This window comes from Ursus maritimus, unplaced genomic scaffold, assembly GCF_017311325.1.
Source record: "Ursus maritimus isolate PB19 unplaced genomic scaffold, ASM1731132v1 scaffold_23, whole genome shotgun sequence".
NCBI classification, from domain to species: Eukaryota; Metazoa; Chordata; class Mammalia; order Carnivora; family Ursidae; genus Ursus; species Ursus maritimus.
This window is the reverse complement of record NW_024424786.1, coordinates 33786228-33812996: the sequence shown is the minus strand read 5'-3', so window position 1 is coordinate 33812996 and position 26769 is coordinate 33786228. Positions and strand designations below refer to the sequence as shown.

Sequence of the window (26769 nt, the reverse complement as noted above, 5' to 3'; positions counted from 1 at the left end):
CTTACTGAATAGTATTCCATGGTATGATCTACCAAGATTGTTGAGCCATTACATATTGTAGGACATTTTGTTTGTTTCCTGTGACTGGTCATTATGATTAAAGCTTCTGAGAACAAAATTACACAGGTTTTTATGTGGGCATAAGTTTTCATTTCTCTGGGATAAATGCCCAGGTGTGTCTTTTCATCCTTAAATTACTGCTTTTCTTTCCCAGCTCCTATTAATACTTAATTGGTTACAACACTTCTCATATTTAAGAACTAGCTTCTTCTTTGATTAACTAAAAAATTTGTTGGAGTCTGCTGAGGTTAATGGGTATATAAGCCAATTACAGGAGGATCATAGGTGTTCGGGAGAAGCTGTCACCGAGGAGATTTAGTGGAAAATTTTGACCCCTGGTCAAAGCCATCTTCCCTTGTCTGAGCTTGCCCTCCTTCTTAGACATCACAGGTCTATCTTTTAAGCAACATGACTAAATAGTTCTCTAAAATCTAAAGGAATTAGCAGAGAGCTTACATTCCCAACACCCTTCACCTAGAGTGAGAGAAGCTATTTGCCTGAATTCATCAAATTTGCACAATACTTTTTTCTATAAAAAGTTTCTTTAAGTATACTTTGAACAATGTAGGGATTTTTAGAAATGTAACCTGGCACAGTTAGGGGACTTGCCTTAGATAATCCCCAATGTTCACGTCTAGGTTAAAATTCTATGATTCTATTAAAAAATTCTGTTTCTATGGAAGAAACTAAAGAGCCTGTGAGGTTTGGTGACTTGCTCTGTACTAATAGTTTGCAAATAGATTGCATGACCATCAGATGTAGAATTCAAGAGAGTTGGGCGTCAGGTTATTCTTTTTAACTGAAAAAGAAAAAGAAGTTAAATTAATTTTAAATTTAATTACAAATTGATTGCAAAGAAAAATCTTTCTCTTTCTCATTCCAGATTAAATCAGAAAATGGATTATAGAAATCGGACTTTGGTGACTGAGTTTTTTTTCGTGGGCTTAACAAGTCACTTCCAGCATCAGGTTGTTCTCTTTGCGATATTTCTCTTGGTTTATCTTGTCACTCTTCTGGGAAATGTGGGGATGAGCACCCTCATTTGGATGGATCCCCGACTCCACACCCCCATGTACTTTTTTCTCAGCCACTTGTCCTTTGTGGATATCTGCTCCTCTTCGGTCATTGGTCCTAAGATGTTGACTGGTATCTTTGTGGAGAAAAAAGTAATCTCTTTCTTGGGTTGTGCTGCTCAGATCTGGTTTTTTGTTCAGTTTGTAGTGACTGAATGTTTCCTCCTGGCCTCCATGGCATATGACCGGTATGTGGCCATCTGTAAGCCCTTGTTGTATACTCTCATTATGTCCCAGCGGGTCTGTGTGCAGCTGGTGGTAGGACCTTATGCTATAGGTCTCTTGAGCACCATGACCCACACGACTTTCACCTTTCACCTACCTTATTGTGGTTCAAATATCATCAATCATTTCTTCTGTGACCTTCTTCCTGTTCTGTCGCTGGCATGTGCAGACACCCATGTCAATCAGTTTGTACTTTTCATCTTGGCTGGAGCTCTAGGAGTGGTCAGTGGTATAATCATTCTGGTCTCCTACATTTTCATCGTCATTGCTATCCTGAGGATCCGCACTGCTGAGGGGAGGCGCAAAGCCTTCTCCACCTGCTCTTCACACCTGACAGCTGTCTCCATCCTGTATGGGACACTCTTCTTTATTTATGTATGCCCTAGTTCTAGTTTCTCCCTGGACATCAATAAAGTGGTTTCTGTGTTCTACACAGCTGTGATTCCCATGTTGAATCCCTTTATCTACAGCCTGAGAAACAGGGAGGTCAAGGATTCATTCAGAAGGACGTTTGAGAAGATGCAGTTTCTTATGAGTAGGTAAACTAGATTCCGTTCGTACTACAGATTGAAAGGTGATATTTACGCAAGATGCAAGAACATGGGCTGAGTGATGGGAGTCCTACTTTTATGTTGAAATGCATTCTCTATTACTCTGTGTCACTGAAGTCATGTAATGTCTTTCAGTTACAATTTTCTCATCAGATTTTCTCATTTCTCGATTAACAGGGGTGAGATTTAGAGCTTTAAAATGTAGTGAGTGGCTTAGAGAACCTCAAAGATTTAGAAAAGAGTCTTAAGATTTTGTAATGTGAAATGAGAGGTGCTTTGTTATGTGTGAAATAAGTGGAAAAATCTTAACCAATGAGCTTAACAGTACCTCTGTTTTGCTTTACAAGATGTGGAGATCTCTCAATTTCTCGCAAGTTTGCTTTTGATTCTTTTTAATAAACAATATTATAAACGGTATTTTTCTGGTAGTATGTAACAATTGCACTCTCTAGTAACACCTCGATGTTTGGCGTAGACATTTGACAAAGGCCTTGTATGTCTGCTCTGCTTTCTGCTGATAGTAACTACTTGTTTAGATTTTGCCACTATAATCATGTGATTCATGCATATAAAATGCAGAACGAGTTCCAATTCTTTAATAGTGGTAGTTATTGCTATTGTTAATTATTGATTTTTATGCCATCAGCAGGGAATGAATTTCCATTTTATAGATGACGAGACTGATAGTTGAGAAGACTCAATGGATTTCCCATGACCTCAGAATTTGTTCCCACATTTTTTCCTCCAGATGCAATATTCTCTCAATTATCCATCTTTTTTTTTTTTTTTTTAAACACAGCAACAAATGCAAGAATGAGGGGATGGAACATGTGCCGTGTACAAATTGAAAACTCACACAGAATTTCTCTGCCTTTTCTTGAAGGTCTTCTTTAAAAGGCATTTAATTTTAATCCACTCACATTGAAGAATGTAAGTAGCTTCTAATGCCTAGAATTGTTTTCTCCATGTTTATTCATCATGCTTTCTGCCAGTGATGGTGTCTCTGTTTGCTATTGACTCAGGACAAAATCCAGTAAGTTGCCCTTTAGTTAAGAATAAATGGGGGTCAATGAATGATGCAAAGGTTCATCAACTTAACAAATTGTTACATGTGCCTCTTGTGTGCTTACCAATTTATCAGGTGCCATAAGCAAAAAAGTCCTCATGGAAGTTACAGGCTAGTGCACAAACAGAGACTAAAAATCAAGTACATAACCATGGTAATTTCTATGACAAAACCAATCCAGGAGCCAAGATAGAGTATTAAGGTATCTTTAGAAAAGGTGCTAGAGAAAACCCTCTGGAAGGGGTAGAGCCTGGGAAAGAGGAATACACTCTATTTTAGGTTATGTTTCCCACAGAGTACGGACGCTATGATTTGGCTCACGAAAGGAAAAGAGTCTTGTCCAAATAAGTATCCGGATTTTCCAAGATGGAGGGCAAAGACTGAAAGCAATTTGTTCTGATTCTCAAGGTATTTTTCTTCATTCCAGTATGTCATGCAGGTTTTGGGAAGGGGCCGGGTTGAAAGTAGGAGGACATTACATAAAGCTTAAGTGGGAGGAGGGATTTATTATGAGCCACACGAGACGAAAATTACAAAAATGCTCACTTTGGAGAATAGATTCAAATACTTGTGATCTTTCACCAGGTAACTCCTTGCTGTGTAAATGTGTAAGATCTTCCAGGCACTTTAAGCTAGAATAATTGTGGTCTCTTTCCCACTCACTCCAGGCCTCCGTGTGCCGTGAAAACAAGATCATACAAAGAGCTGAGCAGATTGTCTTGACAGTCTTAAGCAGTGCGGTCTGAATGTGTTTTGGGGGAGGGGGCAGTGTACAGCTCAGGCCACACTCCCCTTCAGTGGTGTGTGCACCATCCAGAGGCTTCCTCTGTGGGATTTCTTCAGTTATTCTTGGGGTCTTATGTGGCATTTCCATTTTCTGTTTCCTCATCCTGGGGCAGTGTTGCCAGTCAGCCTTTACTCTGGCTGAGTCTCTGCTTAAATGTGATGCCATCCAAGAGGCCCTCTGGATCTCTTTACCTAAAATAATTCTCTGCTCCTATTATATTCCAACAATTTCCCTTTTTTCTTTATTATGTTTTGAAGTACTTATCAATACTCAAATATTATCTATTTACGTGTTTCATTATTTTGTGTCCCTCCTTGTAGAAGGGGGATTCGTGAAAGAAGGATGTTTATGTCCACTGCTTCGTCCACGACTCCATAGCCTGGCACATAATAGGTGCTTAATTTATATTTATGGATTGAATACTACATTTATGGTTAATACGATATTCTTTGTTTCATGTACATTGTAGATCAACAGACATATATTAAAATTTCTGCTCTGGCTGTGTTTCCTTGGAAGAAGGGCTTGTCTGCAAGAGGAAAAATGTTTCATAATTGGAAATACGCATACATATACATATGTGTGACTTAACATGGAATTTGGCATGCAATAGTAATAAGAACGCTAACTTTTTAGAGCATATTTTTAAAAATTATGATTTTATGCCATTTTTCACTGTATGGCTTATTGTAGTGATATGCTTTAAGTGTGGCATTTTGGTGAAGCATTATATTTTGCAAAATTTTCCTATAATACACACTTGTTTCTCACAGACATCCATGCACTCCATTTACGTCTACATTAGTAAATACTAAATAGTAAAATGTTCTTTTGGAGATTTTTCTCTTACCTGTGGATAATAGTCTTGATGGGATTGTAACAGAGGCCCCAGCCTTCCCACAGCAAGTCAGAGGCGTAGGATCTAACCTTGAACGTTTTTCCCTGGAGTTTGAGTTGTAAGGAGGATGACACAATAACAGAAACTGATTGGAGCTCATTTATTCCGGCCAAGGACCTCTGAGTAGACACAGTGTCTGTCACCAGGGTGCCCAGAGCAGGCCTGGTTCTTGTGCACGTAAAGGCTCTGAGCTACTTAATATATTTCTGGTGAATTTCCTGTGTCTGTTGCTTGCAACTCAGGACTCTGATATGTTGTTTAATTTTTCTTTGCCTACAAAGTATTCAGTATTTATTGTTCTTTTCTGTAATAATCCCTCCAATCAAATCTAAGCTTAACATTAGTTATTTAGGATATAACAGGAGAGGGGAATAGATTAAATTGGGATTTTTATTTCTATTTGAACTTGAGTTGAGGATCTCAGTCACGGTTAAATGATCCTGTTTTGTTAATCAGCACCATTCCACTGGTGGAATAATCCTGTTAATAATTATCGATGATTGAATTTCCACAGTGTCCGAGGAAACATGCTGCGTGCTTTCCAGAATTTTCATCTCTGATCATTCTATTATCATAGATATGCACACAAGCAAAATACTGCTGTTTCCATCTTAAAGGTAAACATGCCCATGTAGTCTCTTTCTACTGCTGAATAACAAATTGCCACAAAGCTGGTAAGTTATAACTACACAAATTTACTGCCTTGCAGTTTCCTTGGGTCTGGGTCCATCATGGCCTGAGTCTCTTCCCCGGGTCTCACAAGGCTGAAATGAACCTGTTAACAGGGCTCAGCCCCCTCCTGGAGGCTCTGGGGAAGATACATTTCCAAGTTCACTTGTGTATTTGAGAAAACTCAGTTCCTTGTGGTTGCAGGGCTGCTGTGCCTGTTCCCCAGCGGTGTCAGCCAGGGACCTCTCTCAGCAGCTTAGGGTTGCTCACCTGCCTTCTGTGGTGGCCCCTCCAGCTTCGGACCATCAGTGACTCCTCTAGATCTCCGTACATTTCCAACCTCACTAACTCTTGTGCTCTGAGCTGGAGAAATCTTGGGACCCACCAGTTCATCCAGGGTCATGTCTCTTAGAAGGCTAACTGAGCCATATAATATAACATAATGATATGAGTTACTTCCTCATATGCAGAGATTCCTGGGAGTAGGGCAAAGATTAGGGATCTTTACAGGACCATTATAGGAATTTTTCCACTCACACTGATGCTTGCAGAATAAACATCTTCCCTAAAGAACAGTAGTCTGTGAAGGGGAGGAATTAACATTCGAGGTTGTCCTTGTTAATTTGTGTGTGTGTGTGTGTGTGTGTGTGTGTGTGTGTGTGTGTTTCCTTTCCTGGGCCTGCAGTTTTGTTATTTTTGCTCTTTGCTTCATGCTTAAATAATTTTTAAAGTTCTCATTAGTACAGAATATTTATCCTTTTTTTAAAAAAAGATTTCATTCATTTATTTGAGAGAAAGAGAGAGAGCGAGCGAGCGCGTGAGAGAGTACAAGCAGTGGGACTAGCAGAGGGAGAGGGAGAAGCAGGCTCCCTGCTGACGAGGGAGCCGGAACCGGGGCTTGATCTCAGGACTCTTGGATCATGACCTGAGCTGAAGGCAGATGCTTAACCAACTGAGCCTCCCAGGTGCCCCAGAATATTTATCTTTTGACAATAATGTTGTTTCATACATTTGCTGAGGATCTGCTAGACGCTGTGCTAAGTGTTTAACAAACATCTCATTGAATATTTTGGTTCATTCATGGTTGCTTTCTTAGGTTTACATTACAGCTGGAGAAACAAGGCCTGAGAGCTTGAGCCACATGCCTTAAGTAAGGAATCTTCTGAACGAAAGAGGTGGTGTTTGATCCCACTGTGAGTCCTCCAAAGCCTGGCTCTTTTCACTTAACCACCATAAGGTCATTCACTAGGGTAGGACTGATTGCGGGTTTTTCCTTCAAAATTTTTCATAACCGTTTATTCTTCTAGACAAAAATGAAGACAACATGATTTAAAAAGTTGTATTATTCTGATAAGATTTTGTAAAACTATGCAGTCAGAAAGGGTGCTGTTTAAAGGTATCAAAGATAATCACTTCTGTGGACTCATGCAGCACACCTGCAATGACAGCTTTTGCAAATTGGTTCTGATAAACACTTTCAGAAAATTTGGGTGTATTTTTGTTTGGAAATACGGATACACTTTGAGAGGCTTGGTGGACAACTGGTTTCTTCCTGTATGAGTACCATCCTCAGGTACTTGATGACTCTGAACATAGAGGTGTTCACCTGTAGGGACTTTAATAATGCCTGCTGAATCTTCAAATATGATAGTTGCCCTAGCAGAGTATTGTAAGCAAAGAAAAGAAAGGAAAAACAAGGAATGACATGATATGGTGGCATTTCTAAGTACTGTGTGGAAGATAAGTGGAATATCACCGCACTTTACAACACATACTAAGATGAACTGCTGGATGCGAGATCAGGATGTGAAAGGCAAAGAAATAAAACAAAAGATAGTTACAGAGAATATCTTTATGAGCTTGTGATAGGACCTTGTGGCAAGGAGATTTTTTTCTGACTAACTGCAGAAAACCGTAAGTATGGGACACCTGGTTGGCTCAGTTGGTTAAGCGTCTGACTCTTGATTTCGGTTCAGGTCATGAACTCATGAACTCAGGGTTCTGAGATCGAGCCCAGCGACGGGCTCGCCCCTGGGCTTGGAGCCTACTTAGGTTCGTCTCTCCTTCCCCAACTCACATGCTTTCTCTCTTAAAAAACAAAAATACAAGAAGCAAACTCTAAACACAAAGGAGAATAACGCTCTCCTGACACCATTAAAAACCAGGAACCTACAATGAATCATGGAACACTACATCAAAAACTAATGATGTACTGTATGATGACTAACATAACATAATAAAAAATAAAAAAACAAAACAAAAAAACAAAACAAAACGAAAAACAAAACCCCCCAGGAACCTAGGTCTGTCAAAAGGCACTATTAAGACCATAAGTATACAAGCCATTGGATGTGAAATGTACAAAACTGACATATCTCTGAAGTATATGAATACCTATTATGAATAATAAAGAAACAGACAACCCAGTGATTGAAAAAGGCCAATACACTTGGGTATTGCAGTCTTTAAACCTCATTAGGAGTCAGTAAAATGGCAAATAGATGTGCAATGAGATATCACTACGTGCTCAACAAAATGGCTAAATTACAAAATTGGCTCCCGTACATTATATGGGAGTGTGATGCTACCACTTTGGAAAACTTGCATTATCACTCAGTTTGAACAACCGTGTCCCTGCTGACCGACACTGCCTCAATACTCCCCTCTGAGCTTGGCTCACCTCGAGCCAGGTTTCTTCGTGACAGTAGACCCATGACCTCCTTGTGTCTTAGTGTATGAAGTTCAGAAAAGTTGCAACTGTAGAGTCTTTCTTTGTCTCTTTGAGATATAAATCTTCTTCCAGTCTCTTGCAATTTTACAACACAGATAGACCTCTCTTAAGGACCTGGAAGCCATCTGTTTATCTCTCTATCTCTGTGGGAGAGTGGGAGACAAACACTGAGAAATGCAATGAGCAAATGTAGATGGCTCAATCACATTGACCAGCCTATCACCCACAGTCCTCCAACACTTATTCTCTACTTCATCTCAGCAATTAAAACAGTCTTGCATTTTTTTTTTGAGACAGTGGAACTCAGCTTCTCTCTCTTATTGCACTAATCATGAACAATGTCCTCCTCAACTGTATTAACTCCACCTGATGTAATATTTCTTTGACAATAATTTCACTCCCTCTTATATTCCTAAGAGAAACGCATGCTCAAGAACACTAAATGACATGTACAAAGATGTCCATTGGAGAAAAATGTGTAAAGGTTAAAAACAGGAAAGAATTCAAATGCTCCATAACAAAAGAATGGAGAAATCATTCATGGAATATCCATATCATGAAATGCTAATGGCGGTAAGAGAATATTTTTCAGCAAAAGGTGAATTTCACAAACAAAATGTGGATGGTGAAAATGCTTTATTTTCTTTTATGTTGTTATTTCTTCCAGTTTTAGTGAAGTATAATTGACAAATATTAATTGTATATATTTAAGATATATAATGTGGTGAGTTAATAAATGTATACACTGTGAAATATTTACCACAATCAAGGTGATGAACACATCACCCCCCCCGCCCAGTTACCTTTGTTGTTGTTGTTCTATGTTGCAAATACTTAAGATCTAATATCTTAGTAAATTTCGGGTATACAATACTAGTTATTAAGTGTAGTCACCATGCTGTACATTAGATTTCCAGAATTTATTGATCTTGTACCCTTTGACCAACATCTCCCCATTTCACCAACCCTGACCCCTGACAACCACTGTCCTAACCACTACTGTGAGTTCCACTTTTTTAGATTCCACATCTAAGTGACATCATGCCGTATTTGTCTTTCTCTGGCTGGCTTATTTCATTAAGTGTATTGCCTTCCATTTTCATCCATGTTGTTACCAATGGCTGAATTTCCTTCTTTTTTCATGGTAGGATGCTTCTTTCCTGTGTTTTCTTCTAGGAATTTCAAAGGGCGGGGGCAGTACCAAACGGAGAGAGAGGTTTATTTTGTGTAATTACCCTTGACTCAAAGTCCCAAAATCATTTTCTCAAAAGATATTATCTTCTCTCTAGGTCTGATCTCCTGAGCTTTGGTTCCTTGAGGGAGTTGGCTCCAATGTACACAACAACCCTTTAGAAAAAACTCTGCTGCATGTGGTGCAGATTGAGTCAAGGCTTTTTAAAAGTGCCATCAGAAGGCCCAGGTTTCAAGATGGTATCACTGTATTGTGTATCTTCCTAGACCAATGGAGAAGCTGAGAAGAATGACCAGTCCCCATTTGTAGGGTAATTCATTTTTATAGCAGGGAATGCTACCTTCATAATTCACTATGACATAGACAGGCAATAGGTTTAGGGCATATTTCTTTAGATAGGCGTGTTAAGTGATTTCCTAAATTGCCTTTAGAAGTCTAGGTATAAAAAAATGAATTTAGGACACCTGGAAAAGCACCATCTCTAAGCTCATGGTGAAGCATAATTTGGTACAAGTCAACTGTTTAATCTGTGTCTTTTGGCTTAAGGACCCAACTTGAATGTACATGTTGGTTGAAATTTGTGTTTGGCATAGAGATAGTGAAATGTGCTGCAGGATTTATGGCTCATAGGATGTTAGAATTAAGAGGCTGTGGCCTCTCTGACTCTCAATTTCTTCCCTTTCCCTGTATTGGATCTTAGAAGTAGAAAACAAACCTCTGAATCTTCTGAGTTGAAGTCCATGCTCCTCATGTCAAAAGTCACATGTGACGATTATATTATGGTTCTTCTGTTTTAGAATCTTTGTGCTGGGTATGGCCAGGGCAACATAATGTTATAGGCATTTCTACATTTAGGAACTATGGTCTTTACACAGGATTTCAACTTGAAGACAAAAGTTTTAAAAACATAATAATTATCAGTCATATGAACTTACCTTTGTTTACAAAGGCAATTATTTGAGATAATAGATGTGTATATTCTAGTTTCAGTTTTACAAAATGTTATGCCCTGAATATGCAACTCTCTATCTTCCTTGAGTAAATATCAAATACAAATGTCAGTGACCTGGGATGAGTTTGTGTGTCTAGAAAATATTAAATTCTTGAACATCTCCCTACTAGGATATTATTTTTTTTCTGACTAATCTTGGACTCCACCCCTCCAGTCCGTTTCTTCCCAAGCTCCATTGCCTCTGAGACCACAGGACGTCAGCGGATTTTCATTTCATTACTTTTCTGTTAAGCAAAACCCTTTCCAAGCTTTCTTACCAGGGGAAAGAGTTTCTAGATTTCTGTCGATACTTCTGTCGATACACAGCCCATTGATATTTTTGTGTGATTGCATTCTTGGGAATCATTATGATTATTTCAAGGTCCAAAACATGTGCCTCCCTTCCTCAATTTCCCATTTTTGGGAGGACCTATCTAGACTTCACATTCCTCTCAATTCCCATTCATTCATCAATTTTTAAAAGTTTTCTTCTGAAATAATGATCCACAGGAGGGTTCAAAGGTATCCAGAGAGGCTCACCTACACTTCACCCAGGATTCCCCAATGATACATCTTACTAACTACAGCACAACATCAAATCCGGGAAATTGACATTGGTGTGACAAGTGTGTACTGTTCTATACCATTTTACCAGGCCTGTAGATTTGTTTCACCCTTGTGACAACCAGGGTGCAGAACTCTTCCATTTCTACATGATTCCCTGTGCTACCCTTTTATAGCCACCCCTCCACCCTCTCCCACCTTTCTGAATCCCAGGCAAGCACTAACCTGTTCTCCATTTGTGTAATTGTATCATTTGGAGAATTTTATATGAATGGAATCATAAAAGTTTTGAACTTTTGAGGTTGATATTTTTCAAGTGTAATGCTCTTGGGTTCATCCGAGCTGCTGAGCGTATCATATTTTGATCTCTTTCCTACTAAACAGTTTTCCATGGTATGCATGTACCATAGTGTGTTTAACCTTACTGTATTGTAGGACATGTTGGTTCTTTCAAATTTTTGAACCGCTGGTAATAAAATAGTATACATTTTTTTTGTGTGTGTGTGTGGACATACTCATTCCCCTGGGATAATTGCCCAGGGAATACCCTCATAATTCTTAAAATATTTATATTTCTCTCCCAAGCACTTAATAATACTAGTTGGGTCACAACAGCTACTCAATATTTAAAAAGTGGTCTTTTTTGTTGATGACCTAAGAATTCAATGGAGTCACTAGATTAATGAGAATATACACCATTGATATGGGGGATCACAGGTGTTTTGGAAAAAGAGTCATCATGAGGATAGTGTTGAGGATGTGATCATGTTGTAAAGCTAACTTTTCTTGTTCTCGGCTTGCCCTCCTCCTTGGACATCAAAATGCACCTGTTAGCTAACTCAAGTAATTATAATTGCTATAGAATCTAAGGAGACTGAGGAAGTAGTTACATTGCCCAAACCAGTTTACCCTTAATCAGCATGGGTATCATGTGGAATTCATTGAATTCCCATAGCCTTTTTCAATCAAATATTTAAAAAAAATATCCTTGGTTCAAAGCTAAGTACTTTTAGAAATATAACCTAGTGTAATTAGAGGAGTTGCTTTAGATAATCCCCAATGTTCACTTGAGTTTAAAAATCTATGATTCTATTAAAAAATTCTGCTTCTGTGGAAGAAACTAAGGAGCCCTGCCAGCCTTAGTGTCTTAATCTGTATTGCACAAATAGTTTGCAAATAGATAGCATGACTAAGAGATGTAGAATTCAAGAGAGTTGAGGGTAATGATATCCTTTTTTAACTGCAAAAAAATAGAAGTTAAATTTATTTTTAAAATAATTTAATTACAAGTTGATTGCAAAAAAAAAATCTTTCTCTTTCTCATTCCAGATTAAATCAGAGAATGGGTTATGGAAATCAGACTTTGGTGACTGAGTTTTTTTTCATGGGTTTAACAAGTCACTTCCAGCATCAGGTTGTTCTCTTTGTGATATTTCTCTTGGTTTATCTTGTCACTCTTCTGGGAAATGTGGGGATGATCACCCTCATTTGGATGGATCCCCGACTCCACACCCCCATGTACTTTTTTCTCAGCCACTTGTCCTTTGTGGATATCTGCTCCTCTTCGGTCACTGGTCCTAAGATGTTGACTGGTATTTTTGTGGAGAAAAAAGTAATCTCTTTCTTGGGTTGTGCTGCTCAGTTATGGTTTTTTTGTTCAGTTTGTAGTGACTGAATGTTTCCTCCTGGCCTCCATGGCATATGACCGGTATGTGGCCATCTGTAAGCCCTTGTTGTATACTCTCATTATGTCCCAGCGGGTCTGTGTGCAGCTGGTGGTAGGACCTTATGCCATTGGTCTTACGGTTGCTATGACCCACACGACACTTGCCTTTCGCCTGCCTTACTGTGGCCCCCAAGTCATCAATCACTTCTTTTGTGACATTCTTCCGGTTCTGTCCCTGGCATGTGCAGACACCCACGTCAATCAGTTTGTACTTTTCATCTTGGCTGGAGGTGTAGGAGTGGTCAGTGGTATAATCATTCTGGTCTCCTACATTTACATCGTCGCCGCTATCCTGAGGATCCGCACTGCTGAGGGGAGGCGCAAAGCCTTCTCCACCTGCTCTTCACACCTGACGGCTGTCTCCATCCTGTATGGGACACTCTTCTTTTTTTATGTATGCCCTAGTTCTAGTTTCTCCCTGGACATCAATAAAGTGGTTTCTGTGTTCTACACAGCCGTGATTCCCATGTTGAATCCCTTTATCTACAGCCTGAGAAACAGGGAGGTCAAGGATTCATTCAGAAGGACGTCTGAGAAGATGCAGTTTCTTATGAGTAGGTAAACTAGATTCCGTTCGTACTACAGATTGAGAGGTGATATTTACGCAAGATGCAAGAACATGGGCTGAGTGATGGGAGTGCAAATTGTATGTTGAGATTCACTCTTTATTACTCTATGTCACTGAAAAGTCACACAACATCTTCAGGTTACAATTTTCTCCTTTGTCATTCATTGAGCAAGAGATGAGAGGATTACAGAGCCTTAGTGCTTTGAAAATATTTTCAAGGACTGTGAATAGAATATGAGAGGTTCTTTGTTAAATCCGGAATAATGTTAGGATATCATCAGTGATTTGACAGTACTTCTGTTTAGCTCACAAGGTGTTGAGATCCTGCAGTTGTCTGCAAGCCTGGCATTGATTCTTTGAACATAAACCACTGACAAATGTATTATGGTGAAAAGGTAAAAACTTCAACTTATAAGATAAATATGTCCTGGGAGTGTAATGTAAACAGGGTGACTTTAGTTAATAATTCTGCCCTGTACATTTTCACGTTGCTAAGAGAACAGATCTTAAAATTTCTCCTCATTAGAAAAAATGTATAACTCCGTAAGGTGATTTATGTTAACCAAACTTATTGTGGTAATCATTTTTAAGATGTGCAGATATCGAACCAGTATGTTGTACACCTTGGACTAACACAACATGGTATGTGAGCTATATATCAAGAAAATGAAAAGAGGGAATTATTCAGGAAGTATGTAACCGTAGTTCTCTGCAATACCACCTTCGTGCTTGGAGTAGACATTTTACAAAGGCCTCATACATCCCCAATGCTCCTTTCACGGTCCTAACTGTTGAGATGTCGCTGCTGTAGTTACATGAGCTGTGCATGTGAAAGGCAGAATGCATTTCAGTTCTTTAATAAAGTGTTTATTGCTACTGTGATTTACTGAATTTTGTGTCATAGGCAGAATGTGATGTTATCTTTGCAGATGTTCAGTTTGGCACACATGAAGAATCAATGTATTGCCCATGACCACGTAACTTGGGCCACGCTTTTATTTTCTCCAGGTCCAATATTTTTTCAACCATACTTCTGTGTTTTATTTCTGGAACGTAGTAACAAGTCTAAGAAATGAGGGATCAACCATGTTTTTGTGCAACTCTAAGACTCAATAAGAGCCACACTCTGTCTTCTCTTGAAGGCTTTCTTTAAAGGATGTAAATCATCTGTAGGGCCCTAGAATATGTTTGTTTGTCTTGCTTGTTTTTCACCAAGCTTTCTGCCAGTTTTTGTGACCGTGTTGGGTAATGACGTGGGTCAAGATGCTATTTAATTAAGAAGAAATGGGAGTCAAATTATGCTAGAATCAAGCATTAATTTAACAGTTCTTTACATAGGCCTCTTACATGCCTGACACTTTACTGGGTATTATTCATATTGAGAGGAGAAGTCCTCCTGGAGGTTACAGGCCAGTGTAGTGGAAGGACACACGAACAAGAAGATGGAAAAATATTTACATAAACATGGTTATTTCTGTGATAAACAGAAGATAGTGAAGAAAAGAAGAGGCAGTATATTTTAGGAAGGGTAATTTTTTTAAAAAAAAGCCTCTTTAAAGAAAGTAGGAATTGGCAAAGTTGAAAACATTCTTTTTGGTATGGCTTTCCATGGAATCGAGAGGTCACTATTTGGATCATGAAAGGAGAGAGTGTCTCCCCCCCCCCCAAATAGTAACAGACGCTTCTGGGTATTCTAGCACCGGGTTGGGGGGGGGAGGCTAGAGTTTGCAAGCTAATTGATTTTGATCCTCAGAATACTTTTATTCATTCCTTTACATAATGTAAGTTTTGGGAATGGGCAACATTGAAAGTAGGAGGACACATGAAATGTTTTATTGGGAGAAGGGATTTATTATATGCCATGTAAGTGCTGATAAAAATGATCACTTTTGAGACTAGATTAAAATACTTGTTATCTTTCACCAGGTGACTCTGCTGCACAAATTCGTAAGATCTTCCAGGCACTTTATGCTGGATGAACTGTGGTCTCTTTCCCACTCATTCCAGGCCTCTGTGTGCCATGGCAACAGGACTATACAAAGAGCCAAGCAGATTGTCTTGACAGCCTTAAGCAGTGCAGTCTGAATGCATTTTGGGGGAGGGGACAGCACACAGCTCAGGCCATTCTTCCCTTCAGTGGTGTGTGCACCATCCAGAGGCTTCCTCTGTGGGATTTCTTCAGTTACTCTTGGGGTCTTAAGTTACCTTTCCATTTCCTTTTCTTCATCCTGGGGCAGTCTTGCCAGTCAATCTTTACCTCGTCTGAGTCTCTGCTCAAATGTGATGCCATCCAGAGGCCCTCTGGACCTCTTTACCTAAAACAATTCTCTGCTTCTCCCATATCTCAACCATTTACCGTTTTTTCTTTATTTTTTTTTTCAAACATGCTCCTATAGTCGCTTTCTACTGCTGTGTAAGAAATTGCCACAAAGCCAGTAAGTTATAACCACACAAATTTACTGCCTCTCAGTTTCCCTGGGTTTTGGGTCAGGGTCCATCATGGCCTGATTCTCTGCTCAGACTCTCACAAGGCTGATATGAACCTGTTGCTAGGTCTCAGCTCCCTCCTGGAGGCTCTGGGGAAGACTCGTTTCCAAGTTCACTTGTGTATTTGAGAAAACTCAGTTCCTTGTGGTTGCAGGGATGTGGTGCCTGTTCCCCAGTGGTGGTCAGCCAGGGACCTCTCTCAGCAGCTTAGGGTTGCTCACCTGCCTTCTGTGGTGGCCCCTCCAGCTTCGGACCATCAGTGACTCCTCTAGATCTCCATACATTTCCAACCTCTCTGACTCTTCTGAGCTGGAGAAATCTTGGGACCCATCAGTTCATCCAGGGTCATGTCTCTTAGAAGGCTAACTGAGCCATATAATATAACATAATGATATGAGTGGTACTTCCTCATATGCAGAGATTCCTGGGAGTAGGACAAAGATTAGGGATCTTTACAGGACCATTATAGGAATTCTGCCACCCACACTGATGCTCACAGGATAAACATCTTCCCTAAAGAACAGTAGTCTGTGAAGGGGAAGAATTGACATTCGAGATTGTCCTTGTTAATTTGTGTGTGTGTGTGTATGTGTGTGTGCGTGTGTGTGTGTGTGTGTGTTTTCTTTACTGGATCTGCAGTTCTGATGTTTTTTCCTGTTAGTTTCTATGCTAACACAATTTTAAAGCAGTTATTAGTGTAGAATTTTTATTCTTTAATAATAATGCTGTTTCATATATTAAGGGAGGATTGCTATATCATAGACACTGTACTTAGTATTCTGCAAACATCTTATTGAATATTTTCATTCCCATTGGTGATACGAGTTACTTGATTCACTTTACAGCTGGAGAATCCGAAGCTTCAGAAAGCCTGAGCTACATGCATCTCCTCAGACATCTTGTAAATGAAGGAGGTGCCTCTTGACCCCTCCAAGCTCCAGTCTTTTCATGCAGCCAGGGTAAGGGCATTATTGGGACAGGACTTATTCTCTTTTTCCACCAGTAATCTCTGGGTTCACATTTGCTAATTCCAGACAAAAATGCAGACAATTTAATGTAGGCAGTTATCAGTTAAGATGATAATTCTGCTAAGTTTTGTAAAATGATGTAACCAAAACAAATTTGATGTAAAGCTTCCAAAGGTAATCACTTCTCTTTGATCATGGGGTGCACTTTGGAAAAGACAGCATTTGCATTGTTTCTGATAAACCCTTTCTTTTTATTTTAGTGTATTTTCATTTTGAAATCAGGATTTCAAATTACTCCTTGAGTAAATTGATTTGACTATAAGTTTCTTCCTGTGTAACCAGAATCCTCATTTTGTCAACAACTCAGAAAATAGAGACATATGTTTAGTAGGACTTTTGATAATGCCAGTTCAATACAGTAAGATACGACCCTTCACCTATTAGAGTGTTTATTAGTGAGGGACATAAGGCATAAACCAAAATGATAGATGGTAGCATTTCTAAGTGACCGAAGAGAGGCAAATGGCACTGTTAAAGTTCAAAGAGAGTGATTATTTTTGTCTGTAAGGTATGAGGGAAGGCTTCCTGGATGAGGTTATAATTCAACCATACCTTGCAGAACAGATGGAATTTTGACTTCCAATATTTCAGTAAGGGAGAAGGGAAAGTCAGAAGGATTGTAAGGTGGGAGGGACATATGGGTCTCTGTGGGAACAGCAAATCAGCAAGTGTGCTTGAATCTTATAATGTTCCCATGGTGTGAAAGGAAGCTGTAAATGTAGGTCCTGCAGGATTGAAGACGCAATGTTAAAGTGAATCCAGACTTAAATCTTCCCAAGATATTGCCACGATTCTGAAGTTTATATGGAATACAAAGGGTCCAAAATATCCCAGGTAATCTTGAAGAAGACAAGTCAGGTGGGACGTCTTCCTTTACTGAATATAGACTCACAAAACTATAGTAATTAAGATAGGATTGGGGTATCTGGGTGGCTCAGTCAGTTAAGCATCTGACTGTTGATTTTAGATCAGGTCATGATCTTAGGGTTATGAGATCGAGCTCTGCATTGGGTTCCATGCTGAGAGTGGAGCCTGCTTAAGATTTTCTCTCCTCCCTTGGCTCCTTCCCTCGCCTTTTTTTTTTTTTTTCCTAAAAAAAAAAAAAAAAAAAAAAAAAAAAAAAAAAATTCTCCTCCCACGTGTTTTTTTTTTTTTTCCTAAAAAAAAAAAAAAAAAAAAAAAAGAAAGAAAAAGAAAAGAAAAGAAAAGAAAAGAAAAGAAAAGAAAAAAAGACAGGATCAAGAATAGACTAATAATCCAGTTGAGCAGAATAGAGGGTCCAGGTGTATTAATGAATGCATGCTAATACTTCTATTATTAAAGAATATACAGACTCAATACATGGACACTTCATTTATGACAAGGGTGACACAGCAGGGTTGTGGGGAAAGAAAGGATTGAAAAAAAATAGTGTTGGGTCCATTGGATGTCTGAATGGGAAAAAAAATGGAATTTTATTCCCATCTCACAATATACATTAAGATTAATTCCAGATGATTTGGAGCTTGAAATGTGAAAGGCAAAGAATTAAGGCATCTAGAAGATAATATTGGAGAATACCTTGATGACATCATATCATATCATCCTATCATAGATAGGAAATTTTTATAAAGTAGGCTACAAAAATACTAAATATCAAGAAAAATATTGATTCCCTGAACTACTCTAAAATAAAAACTTAGATTTACCCTTAAGAGTGTAAACATGGAAGCCACAGGGAGGGAAAATATATTTAGAAGGTATATAAGTGACATATTTGAAGTATATGAATAACTATTGTAATTTTTTTTTAAAGATTTTATTTATTTATTCGACAGAGATAGAGACAGCCAGCGAGAGAGGGAACACAAGCAGGGGGAGTGGGAGAGGAAGAAGCAGGCTCATAGCGGAAGAGCCTGATGTGGGGCTCGATCCCATAACGCCGGGATCACGCCCTGAGCCGAAGGCAGACGCTTAACTGCTGTGCCACCCAGGCGCCCCAACTATTGTAATTTTTAAAGAAAGGCAATCCAGTGACAAAATGTGGGCAAGACACTTCAACAGCCAATCCATGAAAGCGGTTATGGAAATGGCCTATAAATACTGCAAAATTTCTCAGTTTCCCTAGAAATGGCAGCTAAAGGCACAATGAGATCCCACTATACACTCACCAAAATGGCTAAAATGACAAACACTGACTCTCGTACAGTACTTACAGAAATGTAAGCAATGGGTTTGGGATGACTTCCTAAATTCTTAGTCAATATGAATATATCTGTGCCCACAACGAAGAAACTTTACTCCCAGGTATATTCCCAAGAGAAATGCCTGTTTATGAACACCAGAACATATGGTGTTCATTGGATGCTCAGTGGAGGAAAAAAATCACAAAAATTAAAACCTGGCAAATGGCCAACAACAAAGTAATCGATAAATCATTTGTGGAATATTAATATAATGGACTGCTAGCATCAATAAAACACATGAACTGGAGATGTATTCAACAAAGACGAATTTCACAAACATGATAGAGATGGCGGAGATGTTCTAGTTCCTGGCTTGAGTGGTGGCGCACGTGCTCACGGCACAATAATTCAGCCGCACACTGGAGATTTTTATGCTTTTCTGTGTGTTATTAATCAATAAAAGCTGAAAAAATGTAGTCTCAGGCTTGAATTTGTCAGTGAAACCTCTTACAATTTCTCATAAAAAAAAACCCTGTGTGAATATGTTGGCGATTCTTCACACGTTCCGATTCTCAGTGATTTTTCTATTAGAAATGGAAGATGAGTTATCACGATTAATTAAACTATCCTGGTAGGCGATGCTCTCCTGTAATGATCTCTAAATGAACAGTTGCAGAAATTTCGTGGTGCTTCTCATGGGGAAAACTGCAGTTCTCACAACATGGCACTAAAGTTAACTCTTTAAGTATTTTCTTGTTTAAGAAGGAGGTAAGAAATAAAGGGTTTACTCAGTCAAGCACAGAAAACAAGTAAGATGATCCCAGTGGATTTTTTTTAGAGTTTAAAGACAACAATAGCATTTTAATTTAATTCCCTCTTACCAAAGTCCCACGGTACGGCATGCTTTGGGACCTAAGTTCTCCCAGAACAAAGAAATGATGTAACTACTTCTGGAAACTTTGATCCAAGTGAAAAGACTGCGTTTTGGAGTGGAATCTTACCAGTTCCTTGGGAAGAAAACTAAGAATAAAACCAAGTGATTCTAAGAAAATCTGACCTCTTCTCTGTGCAGAGGCACAGATGACAGTGGGCAGAAGGAATACATGCTGAAAAAGAGTACAATTTATACTCCATTTTAATTTTAATTCTTGGAAGAGGGAAGGAACTCATTGGAATGTAAGTTTAAAGCATTTTTAAAAATCCATTTCAGATTTACTCTTCAAGAGTAAACTCGCGTTTACTCTTCAAGAAGTTCAAAATAAATGGGTTTATGGGAAAATGAAAATGACTGACATCTAAAATGTGCTTTTTTTTTTTTTTTGGTATCTAGAGAAATATCCACGGTCAGACCATAATTGGTTAGAATGTAACAAATGCAGCAAACCTAATAGGAAGTGATGTGAATTTCTGTAAGGTGCACAAAGAGGTTATGGTCAAGTGAAATCCCTCTTCAAGTTCAGTGACTGCCCGGAGCAGGAGAGAGGTCAGGCCACCCTCTCCAGGCGGGCTGCCATCCGCATGGAATGTTGCCCTGCAGTGTGTCATCTGCAGCCCCTCCACTGATAAATCTGCATCCGTGTCTTACCTGGTCCTGTATCCCTCAAACAGCATGCAGAACTGGGTAGGGACTCTGAGAGATCTAAGGTCCCCTTGTGGGAGAGTGACATGTTTCAAAGGACGGAGCCTCTGTATCCAGATGGGACAGTGTCTTAATCTCTGATGACTCTTACGAGATACTAACTCTGGCACTTCGGGCACCATCTTCCACACTTCCTAGCCTTGATTGCCTGTTCTGTAAAATGGAGTAGCAAAATTTTTCTTACTTAGGTCTGGGTGGAAATCAAATGGGCTGACGTTTGCAAAGCACCTGGGGCACAGCCTAAGTCTTGACCACTCTACAAACGCTTGTTCCTTGTCCCGTATTCATTGTAACCTTAAAGGTACCGTATCATGCAGCCAATCATTGTGGGTGGAAAGTGATTGTATATTTGTCACCAGCTCTGTGGTCCTGGCTCAGACATCTTGGAGCCTCAGTTTTCTTATTTATAAAGGGTGAGGTTGGGGTTAGAGTTCTCTCTGCTTCTTAGAATTTTAGAAATCTTGAACTCCAAATGCATAGCTTGCAATTGTTTCTCACTTTCCGCCTCCGAGGCTTCGTACATTTCTTTCTTGCCTGTTGTTCTTCTCCCACTTGATTGTAGCTAATTTGTCTTCTCTCTTTTTCATTTTAAATGTTGAAATAAATTTCATATAAAAATAAATACAATTAAATAATAAATAAATAGTAAATAAAAGCAACTAGAGAATTGTTTTAGGTTGCTTTTTTTTGGGTTTCGTTTTAGATTTTTTTTCAAAGATCATATTTATTTGAGAGAGAGAGAGAGTGTGCAAGCAGGAGGAGGGGCAGAGGGACAAGCAGACTCCTCACTGAGTGAGGCATCCGACATGTGGCTTGAACCGAGGACCCTGAGAGCATCACCTGAGCCGAAACCAAGAGTCGGACGCTTAACCGACTGAGCCACCCAGGCACCCCTAGATTATTTTTAATTACAAAGATAATGTATGAACATTTTCTCCTTGTATTAAATCTTAAAATTGTGGATAAATCTAGAGGCCCCTTTGGTTCCCTACCCACATACCAGTTCACTGTCTCTCTGTTTTCAGAGGTGATGAGTATTCCTTTGGTGACTTATTTTCCCAGACTCTTATTTTATTTACACACACACACACAGAGAAACACACTTAAATAATTAAAATTAAAGAAAACTTTGAAAATGTTCCTACTATCCTACTGCACACATCATTCTGTGACTTGCTTCTCCTTCACATATTTTGGGAAAATAGCCATGTTTTTACTACTTAATTTTAATTTTTAAATTCCAGTATAATTAACATACAGTGTTATATTAGTTTCAGGTGTACAATAGAGTAATTCAACAATTCTGTGCATTACTCAGTGCTTGTCACTATACATGTTCTCTTCGTCCCCTTCACCTATTTTTCCCATGCTCCTCACCCACCTCCCCTCTGGTAATCTAGTACTTAATCTTTACATATCTGTACAATAGTTCACAGAAAGACCATACCAAGGTTTATTTGCTGTTAATGCCTTTTGGAGAATATTTATGTGGATTCTAGTTTTTTATCACTTGAAGCAACAGTGAGGGGACATCATTGTTTTTCCATTCTGTGTTTCCTCAGGGTAGATACTAAATAATGGAATTTCTGAGTCATCAGGTACGCACTTAAAAAAAAAAAAATTCAAGAGACAGTAAAACACTGCCATCCAGAGGCCATGGCCCTGTTGCAGCCACTGATCTCCTGTGACCGCCATATTGTCTCCCGGCTTTGTCAGTATTTTATATTTCCTTGTTTCTGAATATCTTGTCAATTTGATGGGTGAAAATAGTCTATAATTGTTCTTTCAGTTTGGTTTCTGTGACGATTTGGGATATTAAACATCCTTTCATGTTTGTTGGGACTTCGAGCGTCCTGTCTGTGGCCGGCCAGTCTGCGTCTTCTGCCTCATGTCACGATGAGTATTTTCATGGATAATCTGTGGCAATTCTTTGTGTGATCTGATTTTAATCCTTTGTGACATATGCTTCAGTATTTTTTTCCATCTGTGTGTCTTATTTTTACTTGGAGTGTATCCATCTACTTGAAATTATGATGTAGTAAAAATTTTCACCATTTTCTTCAGGTGATTTTTATGTTCTGTTTTAGAAGGCCAACCCTACAACACGTTATACATTCTCTGGTGTTTTCATGTTACATGTTTATAGTTAGAATTTTTCTTTTTAGTTTAGTGGTGTGGGGTAGAATTTTATTATTATCTGTTTTTTCAAATGGTCATCCAAATATTGTAACACTTTTTTAGGGGTAATTAATGCTTACTTTCCTGATTGAAAGAAAACCTTTATTCATACTAAATTGACATCAATGCCTGGGTCTGCCTATGGTTTTTCTAGTTTTTCTGTCTCCTATTCATCTCCCATCTATTCTAGTCACAACACATTATTGGTTTAAGTATAATGGCTTTATTTATGTGTTGAAATTCGGAATAGTACATCCTTTTTTTTTTTTTCTTTTTTGAAGTTGTCTTTGCTATTTTTGAACATTTTTCTCTTCCATGAATTTAAAAATCAGATCGTCTCTTTAAAAATTATATTTTCATTTAATTTTTCCAATTGGTTGGAATTGCTTTAAATTTGCCATGTAATGTGGTGGGTGGTCTAGCCTTAAATCAGTCTTAAACAGCCAGGAGCAAATTTGTAGCCTGACCCCATCAGCTTTTGACCCATTGCAATGAGGGATACCACACCCTAGGAACCATGGATGTCCCGTTGAACAAAGAAAAACTAGAGTTATTATAGGATTTTGAGAAGTGGGATGGTTAGGTGAAATTTAAATCAGAAACAATTCTGATGAGCTCAAGACAAAGCAGGGCTGTGTGAAGGGGCCAACATCACAACATCACAACAGGTCTAAACCAAACAGGTAGCACAGGGTCCCGTTTCCCTGAAAACTACAAAGATAAGATAGATGTAGACGGTTGTATCCAGACATCCTTCACGTGGAGTTTTGTGCCTGTGTTGGGAATTGAGACTGTTTCGCTCTGTCAGACTGATTTAGCTATTCCAGACCAGAGTGGGATGTTTCATCTTGCTGATACGATTTCAAACAAAAATTTTAGATAGCCTGTAATTTTTGAAAATAAAGTTTCTGAGACTCTGGACTCCGGGAAACAAATTGAAGGTTGCAGAAGGGAAGGCTACCCGAGGTAGCCAGGTGATGGGTATTAAGGGGGGCAGGTGTTGTGATGAGCACTGGGTGTTTTATGCAACTAATGAATCATGGAACTCTACATCAAAAGAAGAAGAAGTAGAATGGCCATGCAGATTCTCACTCTCCCTGTTAGAGCTAAGTTTTGCTTTCTCAGGAAGAAATGAATCTTAGTAAATACGTAAAAGATACACATATTTTTCACTGACTTAGGCATTTCCTCCTTTGCACAGTAAAGTTCTATAATTTATATTTTTCTTCATACAAATCTTGAACATTCCTTGTTAGGCTTATTTATAGCTATTTTATCATTTTGAGTCAATGAGTGTAAGTTTTTCCATTATAATTCATAACTATTATTGACTTTTTTACACTGATCTTCACTACTTTGTTGAACTGTTTCGTTTTTTTCTAAAAAAGTTACCATATTGGTTGACTATTGTACAACTTTGTCTGCAAATAGTGCAGTATTTTCTTATCTCTATTTTTTTCTAGAATTCTTACATCTTCTTTCTTTTATTTATGGTTTAGTACTTCAGATGTGCTCTCCACTATAATGTTAAATAGTACAAATTGTGAGAATATATAGTTTTTGTTTATAGTATGAGTGTTTCCAGTGTTTACCCTGCACACATATATTTTCTGGAAGTTTCAGGAAGATTCTTTTTACTGAGTTAAGTAGTTCCTTTTTGTTTCCTTCCTTCCTTCCTTCCTTCCTTCCTTCCTTCCTTCCCTCCTTCTTTCCTTCGTTCCTTCCTTCTTTCCTTCTTTCCTTCCTTCCTTTTTTTTTGAGAGGCACATTTTATCAAATTCTTTAAATAATTTTATTAAAATAATTATAATGCATTTTCTTTTAATATGTAAACATGTAAATGTGGTGAGTAATTTTATAGGTTTTCAAATGGTGACCCAATTCTTAGTTCTAATTTTCCCTTTAAAACATTTAAGCCATATTGCTCTTAAGAACTTTACTATATTTGATTTGTTAGCATTTAATTTAGTTTCTTTTTATATCAATGTTCCCAAATTGGATCTGTAGTCTCTTTTCTTAAGTATTATGTTATGCTTTTAAATTATTTAAAGTTGTATGCATTACCTATTTTCTGTTTTTCTCACTCTAGAAGACCAAGACAACCAATGGCCAATGGGAACTATACAAGAATCACAGAGTTTATTTTCATAGGCTTAAAATATCATCCTCGGATGCAAGTCTTCCTTTTCTTGCTCTTTCTACTTTTTTACCTTGTTACCATGACAGGAAACTTGGGTATGATTATTCTCATCCAGATGGATTCCCGCCTTCACACGCCCATGTACTTTTTTCTCAGTCACCTGTCCTTTGTGGACATCTGCTTCTCATCAGTGGTGGGTCCCAAGATGCTCAGTGACTTCTTTTCTGAAAGGAAGGCCATCTCCTTCCTGGGCTGTGCTTTGCAGCAATGGTTCTTTGGGTTCTTTGTGGCCATCGAGTGCCTTCTGCTGGCGTCCATGGCCTATGACCGCTATGTGGCCATCTGTAATCCGTTGTTGTATTCCGTTACCATGTTGCAGAGACTTTGCATACAGCTGGTGGGTGGACCCTATACTGTTGGGTTCCTGAGCACCATGACTCATACAACAGCTGCTTTCCGGCTTCCCTTTTGTCGCTCCAACATTATCAACCATTTCTTCTGTGACATGTCCCCCCTTCTTTCTCTGGTATGTGCTGACACCCGGATCAATAAATTGTTGGTTTTCATTGTGGCTGGAGCCGTCCTGGTTGTCAGTAGCCTGACCATTATAATCTCCTATTTTTACATCCTTACTGCCATCCTGAGGATCCGCTCCGCCGATGGGAGGCGCAAAGCCTTTTCCACCTGCTCCTCCCATCTCACCGCGGTGTCCATCTTATACGGGACTCTCTTCTTTATCTATGTGCGGCCAGGTGCCATTTTTTCTCTGGACGTCAATAAAGTGGTGTCGGTGTTCTACACCGCGGTGATCCCCATGTTGAATCCTCTCATCTACAGCCTGAGAAATAAAGAAGTGAAAGCTGCCATGCGTAGAACGATCGTCAGGAGGCAGCTTTGCATCAGAAGCTAAGTTCCAGTCTGCAATACAACATAGATAAAAGGAGAAGCTTCTAGACATGGTTCGTCTACCTGGTCATCACCCGAAGATGCCAACTATTTCTTTAAAACTCCATTTCAGTTGTGTGCGTGTGGATGATAAAAATCCCCACTCACCCAGAGTCAGAGGAATTCTGTTTCGTCAAATGATTTCATTATTGGGCATAAGATAAAAATCTAATAAGTGTTGGATCATCTAGCGACTAATACTATGGCACTAGTTGGACCAATATACGTGTCCAGACCAGGTGAGAGTCATTGGAATGACGTATAGGACCCCCATTCCTAAACACAGAATTGAAAATAGCAAACAGAACATGTCATTTAGCCACAAATGATTTGTTTTTTAACTAAAGGAACTCCTCATATCATATTCCTTTAAATATCTTTTAGGCTGATTTTCTTTATTCTTGCTTTTAAGAATACTGTGTCACAATCACTGCAGAAAAAAGCAAATACAGACAAGCAAAAGGTGTACAATATTGAGGATACAAAACTTATAGTCCTATTCTTCCACTAACTGACAAGTGATGCAAGAGAAGTCTCTCTAGCTAATTGACTCTGAAGTTGTTCCAACTATTACTTTAATATCTGATATTTAGTTTTTTCTATTTCCCTCAGACAAAAATAAATGGGCGTCGCTTATTATAGAAATTAGAAATAAAATGCAAACAGGTGAATGGCAGAACAAGCAAACACTAAAATATCAAAGCCAATAGGTGTTGAGAAATGAGAGGTAAAGTAAAATGCCGAAAAAATATATATCTTATTTTCATATTAGTCTTTTTTGTTGTTCCAAATTAGAAAAAAAAGAAATACAATAGAATGAAGTTTAAAATATATTTTAACATCTTTCCGTCCCTCGTAAAACATTTGAACAATTCAAGTGGTATTATAATTAGTTCAGAGAAGAGAAAATGATTTTTGAAGTGGTTTTGTTTTGTTTTGTTTTGTTTGGGTGCAAGCTCAAGTCTGCAGGCGTTTGAGCCCTGATTGCTGAGTGTGATCTAAAAATAGAAAGTTTATCTCTAAATTATAGAAAGATACAGGGGGAAAAAGCAGAGTGAAACATGCGTCAGGAATGATACAGGGAGA

The 26769-nt window shown here is 38.6% G+C and overlaps 3 protein-coding genes across 3 annotated transcripts; all 3 read left to right on the top strand.

Moving 5' to 3' along the window:
• The first annotated feature begins 956 nt into the window (after positions 1-956).
• On the top strand, positions 957-1901 carry LOC103666243 (olfactory receptor 1002-like). Its single transcript, XM_008694260.2, has one exon. The coding sequence runs from the start codon at positions 957-959 to the stop codon at positions 1899-1901; it is 945 nt and encodes a 314-aa protein (XP_008692482.2).
• Positions 1902-12149: 10248 nt separating this feature from the next.
• Positions 12150-13095, top strand: LOC103666242 (olfactory receptor 1002-like). Its single transcript, XM_008694259.2, is given in 2 exon segments — positions 12150-12455; positions 12457-13095. Coding segments are annotated over 2 exon segments (945 nt in total).
• Positions 13096-24703: 11608 nt separating this feature from the next.
• Positions 24704-25648, top strand: LOC103666100 (olfactory receptor 1009). Its single transcript, XM_008694126.1, has one exon. The coding sequence runs from the start codon at positions 24704-24706 to the stop codon at positions 25646-25648; it is 945 nt and encodes a 314-aa protein (XP_008692348.1).
• The last annotated feature ends 1121 nt before the right edge of the window (positions 25649-26769 follow it).